Source organism: Vitis riparia, chromosome 14, assembly GCF_004353265.1.
Source record: "Vitis riparia cultivar Riparia Gloire de Montpellier isolate 1030 chromosome 14, EGFV_Vit.rip_1.0, whole genome shotgun sequence".
NCBI classification, from domain to species: Eukaryota; Viridiplantae; Streptophyta; class Magnoliopsida; order Vitales; family Vitaceae; genus Vitis; species Vitis riparia.
This window is the reverse complement of record NC_048444.1, coordinates 3,909,621-3,924,581: the sequence shown is the minus strand read 5'-3', so window position 1 is coordinate 3,924,581 and position 14,961 is coordinate 3,909,621. Positions and strand designations below refer to the sequence as shown.

Here is a 14,961-nt window from a genome sequence, read left to right as displayed (position 1 = left end):
TGAAGAAAGTTGCAGATATAGAAGAGATTCGAGCAGAACTGCGAGACACAATGGGAAGAAGACATAGACATGTAATTGATGAGGACGATGAGGAGAACCTTAGTGGTGATGATGATGATGATGGAGATGATGATGTGTATATGTATCCGGCTGACATGCACCCTGATGAGCGACATGCTTATAGAGAGGCGGTTCGAGCATCAAAAGCTGCTGAATGGAATCGACAACAAGAAGAACATTTTATAAAAGGCAAAAGAAAAACAAGTATAATATTAATTTGAATTATTACTATTTCTTATCAACTTTATCAATAATATTAAATTAGCATATATGTTTAATTTTAATAATTATAATAGGCGAATCTTCACATCCAACCAATCCAACAACAAGGCAAATGCGAAAATCGCAAAGTGTTCGATATTCAGATCCATCATTGCTTGATGCACCCTCATTGTACAAATCTTCAACAGTAAGACAGAAAACTGTGAAAAATCTTTTCAAATGTGGTGCCATCAAGGAAACCATGGGACGTTTGATCAGTAAGTTCTTCATATATGAGAGTGTTCCGCCCAGCAAAGCAGACTCTCACCACTTCAAGAATATGATTGTTGGTGCACAACAAGCAGGTAATTACTATAATTTTAAAAGTTGTATTTATTTTAACAATAACATTACTATTTATATAGTATGATTGACACAAATGTTCTTATATGTTTTAATTATATATGGATGGTAGGTATGGGCAAGGAGGAAAATATCGGTAATCACGGATATATCGGTACTTCGATTTTACGGATATATCGGATATATCGGAGATATATCGGCGGATATTCTGGAAAAAAATATCGATAGACTCAAAATTGTTAAAAACTCATGAAAATATAAGGAAAACCTCATAATAATATAATTAAAAGTATAATAGACATTTTAAAGTTGTTTTATTGAAAAAATTGATATACATATGATATAATTTACGATATTAGATGTAATTATATTTTGTCGATCTATAAGAAATGTTAATTTTGTAATTGTTCTCATTATAAAGTTACATAAAATACTTCATTTTATTAAATATCAATAATTTGTATACATTACATTGCAATGTCCCTTTAGTACCAAAATGAGGATCGATGTAGTTCAATGGGATTGATAGATGAAGGAACCCCGTCTTGCTGTTGGAGACAATATTGGTTAAAAATTCTAACATGTCATGCATATATATATATACATTGATTATTAAATTACATCAAATATTATTCAATAATAATATTGTGATATTTGATTATAATATGTTTAATTTTAAAATATATTTAATATTAAAATTATGATATATTTAATTTAATTGTATTAAATGATAATAAATGTATAATTTTTTAATATTTAATTAATAATATATTAATGATATTAAAAACTTATTGCTAATTAATTAAATGAAAAAATTTTATTTACTTATAAAATAATTATAATTAATTCGTAATTTAAAGGATTGTTTTAATATTTTGTGTATATGAACACTTTTAATATATATATGTATGGTGCCACATTATAAACAAACTGCAACGTTGGCTGGATGGTCGCTGGGTGTCTTCCCCATCCTTTTGGTCGGCGGTTCAAGTCCTGTGAGAAGCAAAAGGGAGGGATTTTGGGCATCAGCAGCTGGTTTGACTCGGTCAACGCTCCGCGTTGACCCGCGTTGACCGCCGATATTTCTGTGGCAAATGTCGTGTCGACATGTACCGATACACCGAAATATCGGCGATATTTCGGCGAAATATCCCGATATTTTATTCACTGGGTATGGGTATAGAACCACCGTCTCCTTATGAAATCAAACACAAGTATTTGGATATGGAGTACAAAGACATGGAAGCTTATGTCAATATTCAAAGAGAAAAGTGGAAGACTTATGGATGCACGATTATGTCTGACGGATGGACTGGGCCCACGAAATTAAGCATAATTAATTTCATGGTATATTCAAAAGGTAGCACAATCTTCCTCAAATCCGTTGATGCATCAAATAATATAAAGGACAACAAATACATATATGGTTTGTTGAAGGATGTGATCAAGGAAGTTGGCAAACAAAATGTGGTCCAAATAGTTACAGATAATGGGTCGGCATTCGTGAAGGCGGGGAAGTTGTTAATGAAGAAATACAATCTTTATTGGACTCCGTGTGCAGCACATTGCATCGACTTAATGTTCGAAGACATCGGTAAAAGGACGAGTGTTGCAGATCTGATTACAAAGGCTCGAAAGATAACCAACTTCATTTATAACCATGGTTGGTTGCTTGCACAGATGCGGAAGGTGTGTGGTGGAGACATAGTTCGTCCTGGAGCAACAAGATTTGCAACCAATTATATAGCCCTCGACAGTCTTTTGAAAAAGAAAGCAAACTTGAAGAAAGTGTTTATCAGTGATGAATGGGCACAACACAACTTAAGTCGCACATTAATCGGCAAAGAAGTTGAATCACTTATGTTTGACCATGCGTACTGGGAAAGAGTGGGAAAGTTAGTGTCAATATATGAGGCGCTATACACAGTTCTTCGCATTGTCGATTCAGAAGTTGTTCCTACAATGCCATTTGTGTAAGAATTGATTCGAGTTATGAAAGAGAACCTCTGTCGACTTAATGCTAAAGAATGGGTGTTAGAAATAATTGCAGATCGTTGGGATAGAACTCTTAAACATCCTCTTCATGCAGCAGGTAAGTATTATTCATCTTTGAAATTTATTGGTATTTAATACGTTTCTTTCATAACATTCTAATTTTACATTTCTACTTTACTATTGTAGCATTCTTTTTTAATCCAAGATTTCAATATAAACATGGAGTTGGTACTGATCCTGATCTACTTCAAGCTGTTCATGAAGTCTTTGCGAAATTAGATCCTACATCAGAAGGTCTTAGTCAATTTGGAAATGAGGTAAATTATTAGAGTTATAATATAAATTAAATAATCGAATTTCATTTACTCAACTTTTTCACTTTCAATTATTTAATATGTAGATTATACTATTCCAAGATGCAAAAAGAGGATTTGGTGATCGAGCAGCAATTGCTTCGAGGTCAGAAATGGTTCCCGGTGAGTATTATTTGTGAATTAATAATTCATTTCATTAGCATATTATTGTAACTTTCCAATATAAGTATTGATATCATTTATTTGGTTGTAGCTGAATGGTGGTTCATGTATGGACATCACACTCCTACATTAAGAAGGTTGGCCATCAAGGTTTTATCGCAAACTGCATCATCTTCAGCTTGTGAGAGAAATTGGAGCACGTTTACCTTAATTCATACAAAACAAAGAAATCGGCTTGCTTACCCGATGCTCCAACAATTAGTTTTCTGTTATTATAACATGAAACTAAAGATACGTGACATGGAAGCAGAACATGACAAAGTTGCAGAGAAAGATTACCTCGATTTACTTGACATTGCAACTGAGGTTGGTGAAGAAGAAGATAACCAATTGTTTCAATGGGTTAGACCTCTTCATTTAGATGATGAAGATGGAAATCCCGACCCACGAATTGCCGCACATGTCCGAGAAGCAGGTGTTGATGTTGATCGAGTGTTATCCGAAGAAGTTCATACTGATAGTTTCAGCCAAGACACGAGAGATTCATTTCAACAAGGAATTTCTCAGCCAGCAGTCACTTCTCGACCTTCTTTTGACTCCACGAGTTTTGAACATAGTAGTAGACCTAGTGCTACTGGTACTTCCGCTTCCGGTTATGATGGTTCAAGAGGAGAGGGGACCAATGATGGTAGCGACCCTGGAAATGATGAAGGGGATGTTAGACAACAACAACAAAGTGGACAACCATTGGCATTTACTTGTGAAGATGATTTCACACATTGTACTCAAGATGAAGACCACGACTCTAGAAGAGCCGGTCCAGGTGTTGGAGCCATTGGAAAGCCATATAGAGGAAGACAACGAAGGATGATGCCATACAACGAGGACTCATTGTCGGCCAGTTTTGAGTCGATGAGTGTAGAGACTCAATTCAGTGATTCATCAAACGAAGCCAACATTTATGCCCCTTATGCAATGAGTTATGGTCAGCCTCCTCAAAATCTTTCAAGTTCCACTGATGAAGAGTATGAAAGGTATAACTATCCTTCTTCCACACAAATGCCATACTACCTTCCACATCAGTTGCAACAACAAGGATTTCAAATGAGCACATGGGAAAACCCTGGATTTCCTATCCATGGACAAGTTGTTGGTAGGACTCAAGAAATTTATGCATGGCATGTTCGTACATACAATCAATACTATCGAAACTCCATGTCCTGGTATGAATATTGTCTTCAACAAGATGGACTCCCTTCATCTAACAATAACAATATGATGGAACCACATCGATCTTCATTTTGGTATTAAGGACCATTGCAATGTCATATGTATTATGTTTATGTGTAAATTGTTTTCATTTAATAAAATCAAATATTTCTTAACTCAGTTATAACTTTCTAAGTGTACAATTCCAAATTTCATATTTTCTATTCTTAAAATCCAAGTATCGTAAACTGTTTACCGATATTTTTTCTTTGACCATATTTATGTCAATTACACTTATAAAATGTATATTCTTGCTTATTCTTGCTTATTTTATCATTCTTTGGATTTTTCTAAGCATTCCCATCAATTTTGGATAATTTTTGTCTCACCGATATTTGATGAAAAATATCCACCGATATTTCTCCGATATTTCCGATATATCCGTAAAATCCAAGTACCGATATATCCGTATTTACCGATATTTCAATCCTTGAACAGTTTCATGATTTTTAAAACAGATATTCAAATAAAAAATAAGATAACTTTTAAATAAAAAATAAAAAATATAGATTACAACTTTCAATGTGATGATTCTTTGCTTGCTCCAAATATACCAATGCATGTATATGTTTAAGTTTAGCAACATATTGTCCCCCAAAACAATCCAAAAAATAGTGTGAATCGTATTTAAATTAATAATTTGTGTGGTAAAATGTTAGTGTTAATATTTGTTACAAAATAATATTTTTTTTCTCTTATACTTTCATTTTGATCATAATTCGAAAATAGATAATGAAAATATTTTATTGATTTTAAAAGTTAATTGAAGACTCTGAGTGTCTTATTTCTGAACAATCTTATTGAAAGATGAAGATTAATTGTTATTCATTTATGATTTTTCAAATTTGCATGAAGGTTTTATGAAGCTTTAAGTAAATCGAGGGTTTAAGTGGTTTATTTTCAAATAAACTCGTTAAAAAGGGAAGATTGCAAGTGTACAACTTCTATCGTATTTAGGATTTATAGTGAAATTTAGTGAAAATTTTTACTTTTTATGAAATCTTGTAGACTCGTTTTGTCAATTTGAAGAATTCTCCCGTTGAAAGAAGTCACCCTACAAGTTAGGGAATTAAATTTTCGAATTCCCCTTGGTTGTTTATTTTATTTTATTTAATGCTACCACCCACCATTGCCTTTCCATTCAATTCATTGTCATCATACCCTTTTCACGAAATCCTAATGTCCCAACAGCACATATGAAAATGATGATGTAAGCATCACTTGGGTCATATTTTTCATATGGTAAAAAGTTGTAGGGATTTCCAAGGAAAGATGACTCATTCAAGACCCAATATATCACCTAATAATTATTTTTCACTTTTTCTGGAAAACCATATTTGTAGAGAAATCATTTTATGACTAAAAAATAATTAAGAATTATCCAAACTCCATAAAAAATTAAAAATTAAAAATCAATAATTATGGCACATGAGACATGAACTAGCAACTTTTAGCACTCTGAATAAAGATGATAAGAATTAGAAAAGACAAAATGGTGTCATGGTTGCATATAACTTTTGAGTAATTTAATGTATATGCCGGAAACAGTGAGCAAAACCTTTAACATCCTTGCACCATCATCTACTCAAGTGGTAGACAGTGCCTGATTTGCCACCAGCTTTTCTATGATCCTCTGAAGGGCAGGAGCGCTCACCCCACATTTCGTATCAGCAAAGCAGGATCTACCTTCTTCAGCTGCCTTGCATAGCTGTGGGTCTAATGGTACCTTCCCCAAGAAGGGGACATTCATTTCCCTGCACATTTTTGCTGCCCCACCGCTACTACTATCAAACACCTCACTGCAAGCAACCAAGTTTAGCATTTCTGGAGCTTTCTCCCTCATATATTCAATCACCCACTCTGTCACATCTTTTTGTTCACCTGTCTCTGTCACCCTTGAAAACCTGAAATCTGTCACTGGTTGGCACAACCCGCTCATGTTCTCAACCACTCCGAGAACTTCTACTCCAACTTTCTTGCAGAAACTCACTTCTTTCCGCACGTCAATTAGAGAGACTTGTTGTGGGGTGGTGACTATGATTGCACCATCTATTCCAGTTCCCTGGAGGAATTGGACAATAGAGATGTGCTCGTCCGAAGTCCCTGGCGGGGCATCAACCACTAGGAAGTCGAGTTCTCCCCAGTACACATCCTTTAGGAATTGCTTGATGATCCCATTTTTACGGGGGCCCCTCCATATGACAGCTTCATCCGGGTTTGGAAGCATGAAACCGATGGACATGACCCCGAGGTTCGACTCAACATAGACAGGAGACCAGCCAAGGTTGCTCTGGTGGATGTCTTGTCCTTCTAGACCTAGCATCTTGGGAATACTTGGGCCACAAATGTCGATATCAAGGAGACCCACTTGGAAGTCCATAGCTGCTAGAGCAAATGAGAGTTGGGCAGAGAATGTGCTCTTACCAACCCCACCTTTGCCTGACAAAACCAGTATCTTACGCTTCACAGTAGCCATTCGCTCAGCAATGGCAACCAAGTCTGCAATAACCAATATGCAGAAAATTCAGATAACAAGAAAGACATGATTCTTGAGACAGATAATATCCGTTCAGCTAAAGTGACAACTATTACAGCTCAAGTCTATCCAGGACTTGTGAGTGCTTTAATTTCCACATGAAAGCAATTGAACAAAGATTTGGATAAAAGAATTTATAAGATAACAGCATAAGATGCACGTTCATAAGACAATGTAACCAACCCAAAAGAATAATCTAAGGTGTGCACCTAACGCATTTATAGTCTAGTAATTGAAATGCATATATATTCTTGCATCATCAGAATTTTATTTTCCCTACCAGTTCATGAAAATAAGCCCGTTTTCTATTCTACAGGAGTACGAGTGAATTCATAAAAATAATACCAATCAACCAAAGAACAGAAAGATATCAAAAGAACCCCAAGAATAAGTTATCAAACTAAAAGACAAAACAACTCAGCCTTTTTTTTTAACCTCCAAAATTGCATGCAAAAGGATTAGCAATAAGGCAGGCAACTTATATAAGACAAAATCTAGGTTCATTCCTTCTTGCCCATAAGATGACAACATGAGATTAATTTCCAAATGCAGGGCAGCTTAAGTATATAGCACTATAGTACATGCACCAATAAATGTAATAATTAAGACTTTGACTCATGCTTTTGACAAAATTGAAAACTTACTTCATTTTGCAGATTGTTTCATTAGACTAGCACTGCATTATTTACCCTTGAGGAATCCATTAGCGATCAAGAAAATTTTCCACTCAAGCATTGAAGAAAGGTACTTATAAGCATCTCTGTTCAATTGTTTATGCCATGTGCTTCAACTTTCTTATCCCAACTATATCTGTGCTACTGTGATGACACTAAATTTGTAACAGTACCAGTAAACTACAAAAGCAATTTGAGTTGTGCTCATACACATTATCATTTTAGTAATTGTCACACCTTGGATTCTGGGCAACCCAAAATTCAATTTGTGATCCCAGGTCACAAGTTTGACTCTAAGGGTTACACCTATCCAAGCTGACAATCAATCCTAATAACCTGTTTATTTATTTTCAAAACCAACCATTAGACTATCATTTATTCACAAGTATAATAAATCCGCCAGTCATCTTACCACTCAAATATTTGTAAAAAGTTTTACAAACTACTAAAATATGGTTCAAGTTACAAAAGTCCTTGTAATTCAAATTACTATATGCCCAAACGTAATACAACTGAAAAACAACCATCATTATGGTTCTTTTACTCTTTGGGGCTTTCTGGAACACTTCCTGTAATTCCTTATAAACTATTTTTGCATCTAAAAATTTTAGAAAACAAAAGGGTGAGCATTTCCACATTACTCAATAGGGTGTTTTACACCCTAAATGGGTTAGAAATTGTAAGTGAATAAAACACAATCATATGACAAAAGATAATATTACATCTACATTGTATACCTTAAATGAAATCTTAAATGTACAAATTTAAATCAATCAAAATTATAAATTTTATTTTTCAACCATATATATATATATATATAGCATATCAAATAATTCCAAATTTACAAAATAAATAAGTCATTTCAGTCTCGAATAATATATTCAATCATACAATTAATGTCAATCCGTCAAATAATACAATTCTTTATTCCAAATGCAAACATGATGCAAATGCTTACACACAATCACGCAATGCACCGTTGTTCTCGGGCTTTCACCGAAGGATATGCATCTGTACCCAAATACACTTCCCATTCGGAGTCTTCCCGAGGTAAACCTTCTTAATTCGCCTTCTTTGAAGTCCTTCTATTTCTCATTTCTCATTTCTTTTCATTTTTGCCCTCTTCGGGGTCTTTTTATTCTCATTTCTGTTTCACACAACCATTTCTTCAACTTTTCTTTTTCTTCACACAACTATGATGCATATGAAGTGCAATCAAATCATATTTTAACATCCACAATTTTTCAACATAATTTTATTTACTCTCGTTATGTTTTATAATTTCCAACAATCCACACAACGATTTCTTCTTCACTTTAATCACCACAAACATCAAAGGAAATTCACCCATGATTTGTATATCATCAAAACATTGTTTAAACCTTAACCACATAAATTTTATTTATTCCCAACATGCTTAATGATTTTCAACAACTAACATAACAATTTTTCTTCAACAATATCATCCCAAATATTAAAGAAAATTCTCAACAATCCAAATATCAACAAAACATAATTTATACTCTAATTTTATTTATTCCTAACAATCTCAATAATTTTTTTAACACCCAATACAATTATTTTTCCACATTTAAATCACCAAAAACATTCAAGAAAATTCCTAATAATCCAAATATCAACAAAAACACTATTTATAACATAATTTTACTCATCTCCAACAATTTCAATAATTCCTAACACTCAATACAACAATTTTTCTATATTTAAATCATCCCAAAATTACCAACATTCTAAAAAATTCCGCAAATCACAAAATAAATTTATCAACAACCATAATTACACTTCAAATAATATCTATTATCTCTCAACATCATAATATATAATTTTTTTCCAAAGAAAAATATTAAATCAAAGTTTTAAGGTTAAACCACCCTACCTTAAATCCACAAATCTAACCGTTGAAACAAAAATCGGACTTCATATGAGTGTTCATCGCATTAAATAAAATATCCTTCTAAAATTTTACATGAAACAGATGTCGTTTGGTAGGTCCACCGGTGCCCTAAAGCCGACGCCCCATTTTTTTCCACTGTTGGCCTGCATCTCCTCTTTCTTTCATTTCTTTTGTTTTCCTTTTTTAAACTCCCACGCCCAACAACCTCATTATATATAGATATAGATATATGTATATACCACACATGTCCTTTTCCTTTTTTTTCTTTTTTTTAATAGTTAATGAAATCATGTCCTAAATGAATTTCAAAGTAAAATTGTTTTAGGTAATTAAAGATAAATTATATTTTTTGAATAGCAGGCTTGTAGTAAATTTAATTAAGAATATAGTGATATTTTCGTAAGACAAAAAAAATCATAAGTTGAGTATAATTTATAATTGTAGAATGTGAATTAAAGAATAGTAGATTAACTTTAAAAAAAAATAAAAAAAGAAAAGGACATGCATGGTATTTCGGGATTTGTTATAATAGGAAATAATAATAATAACAATAACAATACTAATAATAATAATAATAATGATATATATAATGAGGTTGTTGCGTGTGGGATTTTAAAAAAAAGAAAAAGAAAAGAAATGAAAGAAAGAAAAAGGAGATGCAAGGGAAGCTAATAGTGGAAAAAAATGGGGCGTCTAGTGGATCTACCAAACGACATCCGTTTCATGTAAAATTTTAGGAGGATATTCTATTCAACGCGAAGAACACTCCTACAGAGTCCCATTTTTGTTTCAACGGTTAGATTTTCGAATCTAAGGTAGGGTGGTTTAACTCTAAAACTTTGATTTAATATTTTTCTTTGGAAAAAAAATTATTTATTGTGTTGTTGAGAGATAATAGATATTATTTGTATTATATGAAGTGTGATTATAGTTATTGATAATTTTATTTTGTGATTTACGGATTTTTTTGGAATGTTGGTAATATTTGAAATGATTTAAATATAGAAAAATAGTGTATTGAGTGTTAGGAATTATTGAGATTGTTGGAGATAAGTAAAAGTATGTTATAAATTGTATTTTTGTTGATATTTGGATTATTAGGAATTTTCTTGAATGTTTTTGGTGATTTAAATGTGAAAAAATAATTGTATTGAGTGTTAAAAAAATTATTGAGATTGTTAGGAATAAATAAAATTAGAGTATAAATTATGTTTTGTTGATATTTGGATTATTGAGAATTTTCTTTAATATTTGGGATGATATTGTTGAAGAAAAATTGTTATGTTAGTTGTTGAAAATCATTAAGCATGTTGGGAATAAATAAAATTTATGTGGCTAAGGTTTAAACCATGTTTTGATGATATACAAATTATGGATGAATTTCCTTTGATATTTGTGGTGATTAAAGTGAAGAAGAAATTTGTTGGAAATTATAAAACATAATGAGAGTAAATAGAATTATGTCTTGGAAAATTGTGGATGTTAAAATATGATTTAATTACAATTCATATGCATCACGGTTGTGTAAAGAAAAAGAAAAAATAAAGAAATGATTGTGTGAAATGGAAATGAGAATGAAAAGGCCCCGAAAAGGGCAAAAATGAAAAGAAAAGAGATATGAGAAATGGAAGAACCCCAAAGAGGGCGAATTAAGAAGAGAGTGAGATCCCTAGGGTGAAAAACCCAAAAGTTTACCTCGGGAAGACTCCGAATGGGGAGTGTATTTGGGTACAAACGCATATCCTTATGTGAAAGCCTGAGAACAACAGTGCATTGCGTGATTGTGTGTAAGCATTTGCACCATGTTTGCATTTGGAATAAGAAATTGTATTATTTAATGGATTGACATCAATTGTATGATTAAATATATTATTCAAGATGAAACGATTTATTTATTTTATAAATTTAGAATTGTTTGATATGCTATATATATATGGTTGAAAAAAAAAGTTATAATTTTGATTGGTTTAAATTTGCATGGTTGAAATTTCATTTAAGGTATACAATGTAGATGTAATATTATCTTTTGTTATATGATTATGTTTTATTGACCTAAAATTTATAACCCATTTGGGGTGTAAAACACCCTACTAAGCAATGTGGAAATGCTCACCTTTTTATTTTTAAAATTTTTAGATGCAGATATAGTTTATAAGAAACTACAGGAAGATTAGGAAGTATTCCATAAAGCCCCAGAGAGTATAGTTTTAAAAGGCTCAAGGCGCACCAAGGCACAAAGAAGTCCTAGAGCCTGAGGAGTAAGGCGCACCTAAGGCGCGGGCTTTAGTGAAGTGAGGCGAACCCTAATTTACATATATATTTTTATATAATATAATCAAATTTAACAATCATTTATTTGTCCTAAACACATAAATCATCAAATATCATCCAAAACTTCAATTTAATCAACATAATGAGGTCCCAGAATGTACGTGACTATTTTTCCTCATCATCTTCTTCTTCTTCACTTCTCCACTACACGGTTGAGACTAGGACATGATTGGGAGTGGTGTCAGGTTCAAAATACAAGAAAAAGGGGGCTGGAAGAGAAAACAGGGCCAAAACGGCGTCGTTTTGGCCTGTTTTTTCTTTTTTTAAAGGAGCAGGCTCCAAAACGACGCCGTTTTGGCCTGTTTCTTTTATAATAAAAAGGACCAAAACAATGTTGTTTTGGACCCAAAAAATCAAAAAAAAAAAAAATTAGGGTTTCTCAGCCCCAGCCCTCTGCAACCCGACAACGACTGAAGAAGAGAAGGAGAAGAAGGAGGGCGTACCTAGCTGGAGGCAAGTTAGGCGACCGCGTCGCGCCTTGCGCTCCTATGCGGTGCCTTCGTGAAGGGAAGTCGCCTGCCTTCAAGCGAGGCGTCGGAGGGTGGCATCACGCCGCCTCGAGCATAGGCGCACCTTTCACAACTATGCCAGAGAGTAAAAGAACCATAATGATGGTTGTTTTTTCAATTGTATTACGTTTTAGCATGTAGTAATTTGAATTAGAAGGAGTTTTGTAACTTAAACCATATTTATTAGTTTGTATATATTTGGGTTATCATCTTGGGTGATAAGATGATTGGCGGATTTATTGTACTTGTGAATAGGTGATAGTCTAATGGTTGGTTTTGAAAAAAAATAAAAAATCAGGTTATTAAGATTGATTGTCAACTTGGATAGGCGTAACCCTTAGGGTCAAACCTTTGACCTAGAATCACGAGTCGAATTCTTGGTTACTCAGAATCTGGGGCGTGACAATAATCCTTCATAATGTAACTAAAACAAAAACTTAAGAAACAATTCAAAACCACAAGAAATAACCACCTGACTATTGCACACTCCTCATTCAAGCATCTAATACAATCTGAGAAGGAGATAGGCAAGAAATATAAAAGGCTCACACTTCATACATATTTGATAAGCTAAAAAGAAAATATATTAATCGAGAAGCACCTAATAAAAAGAGGTGGGTGGTTTACAAAAAAAGGCTCACATATAAACTTAAGTTAAAGCTGCAAATCCATCATGCTGCTTTAATATCTACATGTGGGATAAAGAGCCAGCTTCCCATTAAAATACAAAATTCTATATTTTGGTAAGATGAAGTTGCACCCTCATCCTACGACCTCATATAAAACACGAAAGCCGTAAATAAAGCTGCAGTTTAACTTAAAATAATAATAATAATAAAATAAAATAAAAAACTTCCAATGTAGCCCAAATGGAGCCATAGCTGAGAATAGTTGAGAAAGATGCCTATATTGCCTCTTTTTTTTATATCATATAGGTCATATTGACCGTTAACCAATTTCTGAGTAGTTAGAGTTCCCCACTTTTTATTTGTTGCTGTGAATATGGCAACCAACATATTTATTTTCCATACCTAAAAGATTTAACACTGACGTTAACTACAAGGTAAGAATATGCCTTAAGCCACATATTTCAATTTCATAAAGACAGTGATTCATCTTTATCACTTGGATGAACAAGCAACAGGTCTAATCCACACTCCGGTTTAAAGTAACCATTGAATTAAATTTTGAATGTACCTTGTCAAATGCAAAATCACATACAAAAGAATTAACATAAACTTGGATGGTTAATTACATAAAACAATACTCCACAAATCACTTTACATGAACAAAGTTCAAGTCATAGATAAGCCCTATAGGGCAATAAACTGCACTGAACAAATTAAGGTTGTAACAGACCTGATATATATACCATATGCTACCCTGCATGAATTAAGAATTTAAAATGAAAGAACTTTCTTAATTCTTTCAGTATCATGCACCAGAGATCAAATCACTTTCTAATTTGTCCAAAAACATTTTCAAAAAGGAACCACACTCACAAGCCCAAAAGTTTTCAGTTTGAATACCTACTTGTTTGAAGTTTTAGGTTCCATTCAAGTGGCCTATATTTTGGGGGAAAGGAATACCAAAAGGTTAAGTATTTAGCCACTTTTATCCTTTAATTTAATCTATACAAGTCTCCTGCCCTTCAAAATTCTAATGAAATTCACATAACCCATCTTTTCAGCTGTGATAACTGGTTTTGGGGCTTCGCTCACACTATCACAATGTAACCTAAAAGCCGTGCGTCAACATTTTCAGAAGTCTAAAAAGGGTTAAGCAAGTTGAATTGAATTGAAAAAGCAAGGGAGAGAGAAAACCTGGGTCAGGGCCTTTAGGCGCAGTAGCACAAGCCTCCTGATTAGGGCATCCCTGACAAGCGTCAGATTGTCCTGCAGACTCCGATTGAGGACCTGGGCAATCTGTAGATAAACAAGAAGACGAAGAAATTGAGGAAACCCACAACTACTTGGACTTTGGAAGAGAAGATCAAAAGGAAAATCAACATACGCTCGTTGGCGTTTTCGGGAATTTCATTGCTGTCGCCGTTCTCCATAGCCGCTTTCTTCTTCTTCTTCTTCTTCTATTCTGCTTCCTTCGCCAACGAGCTCTGTGGCCGCGCAGCCGGGGCTTCTAAGAGTATTGAATATGGAAACGGTGTCGTTTACGTGTTAACCATTCCCCACCGCCTTTCTATGTACCAGTCTAGAACAACCTATCGCATTGAAACGACACCGTTTCTTCACCCACCATTGACCATTCCAAAAGCCCAGGATAAAGAGTGTCAATTTTCGCATTTCTCCAAAATATAGGAAATTTAAATTGTATAATAATTTAAATAATAATAAATGTATAAAATTAATATTTTAATTTATTTTTTTATATTTACTAAAAAATTATAATTAAAATTAAATAACTATAGAATAGTTTAAATATACTTCTTATTTTTGTTTTTAAAAATAGAAAAATGATAATAATTCTATAAAACTTTGAAACTTACTTTAAGAAAATAATGATTTTAGTGAGATATCAAATAATTTTCATTACCTTAAATTTTAAAAAAATTTAAAGTAATTTTTAAGAATATAAAGTAATTTTATATTTTTATATAAAAGTTATATTAGGCATG

The 14,961-nt window shown here is 33.1% G+C and overlaps 1 protein-coding gene across 1 annotated transcript; it reads right to left on the bottom strand.

Annotated features, from left to right (window-relative positions):
- Positions 1-5,762: 5,762 nt before the first annotated feature.
- LOC117930919 (cytosolic Fe-S cluster assembly factor NBP35) lies at positions 5,763-14,502 on the bottom strand. Its single transcript, XM_034851724.1, has 3 exons — positions 14,343-14,502; positions 14,153-14,254; positions 5,763-6,863 (listed from the first exon to the last, which is right to left on the bottom strand). Exons 1-3 carry the CDS (start codon positions 14,386-14,388, stop codon positions 5,950-5,952), a joined length of 1,062 nt encoding a protein of 353 aa, XP_034707615.1. The 5' UTR covers positions 14,389-14,502; the 3' UTR covers positions 5,763-5,949.
- Positions 14,503-14,961: the final 459 nt, after the last annotated feature.